This window comes from Nanorana parkeri, unplaced genomic scaffold (assembly GCF_000935625.1).
Source record: "Nanorana parkeri isolate BGI_ZX_2015 unplaced genomic scaffold, ASM93562v1 scaffold34, whole genome shotgun sequence".
NCBI classification, from domain to species: domain Eukaryota; kingdom Metazoa; phylum Chordata; class Amphibia; order Anura; family Dicroglossidae; genus Nanorana; species Nanorana parkeri.
The window spans coordinates 459336-460008 of NW_017306302.1; the positions used below are offsets into that span (position 1 = coordinate 459336).

The following is a 673-nucleotide window of genomic DNA, read 5'->3' on the forward strand; positions in this document are numbered from 1 at the left end:
TTTTCAAACCTTTTTTAAATAGTTGAAAAAAAAAAAAAAAAAAATGGGAGGAGATAATGGTCAAATAGTTGAAAATGTTTGAGTCAATGCTCAGGACTTACTTGTGAGGCTGTGTACCGTGCACAGGGATTGAATGTGAATAAGCCCTGTAAAAGTTCTAGCAGGTCATCTCCTGCAGCAGTGAATATCTGATCAAGTGGTGTTCCCGGAAAGCTTTTAAAGGTAACGTAGTCTGGTAGGTTGGACATGCCCTGCATAAAAATAAAAAAAAAGACACAATCTTCACTTTAACATTGTAATAAAATGCAATCAGAGACAAAACACAGAAGTTACTTAGTAAAGCATTGCTCAGTTCATTGCATAGTTTAAGACTGGGTTCACACCTGGGCGCTTTTCAGCGCTGAAAAACGCTCAGCAAGTGAAATCCTATTGAGTGCAATGGACATGGTTCCCACCTGGGCGTATTTCAGCGCAATTTGTCGCGCTGAAAAACGCCCCACGCCCAAAATAGTACAGGAGCTTCTTTGAGGCGTATTTCAGCGCGTATCCATTGGTATTCCCGAGTGTGGCTCGGGGTTAACAAAGCGGTAACCCCGACCCACACTCGGGAATACAGCGTAGGTCTTACCTTGTCTGCGATCCCCGCTGTGTCCTCCGGCCGCTGCTGTCTTCC

General features: G+C 44.0%; 1 protein-coding gene across 1 annotated transcript in view; it reads right to left on the reverse strand.

Annotated features, from left to right (window-relative positions):
* The window catches only part of CDK7 (cyclin dependent kinase 7), a 26856-nt gene that overhangs the window by 5954 nt on the left and 20229 nt on the right, over positions 1–673 (reverse strand). Inside the window, exon 10 of the mRNA XM_018569173.1 lies at positions 102–251. Within this exon, the coding sequence (XP_018424675.1) occupies positions 102–251 (150 nt within the window). The remainder of the gene's footprint in view (positions 1–101; positions 252–673) is intronic.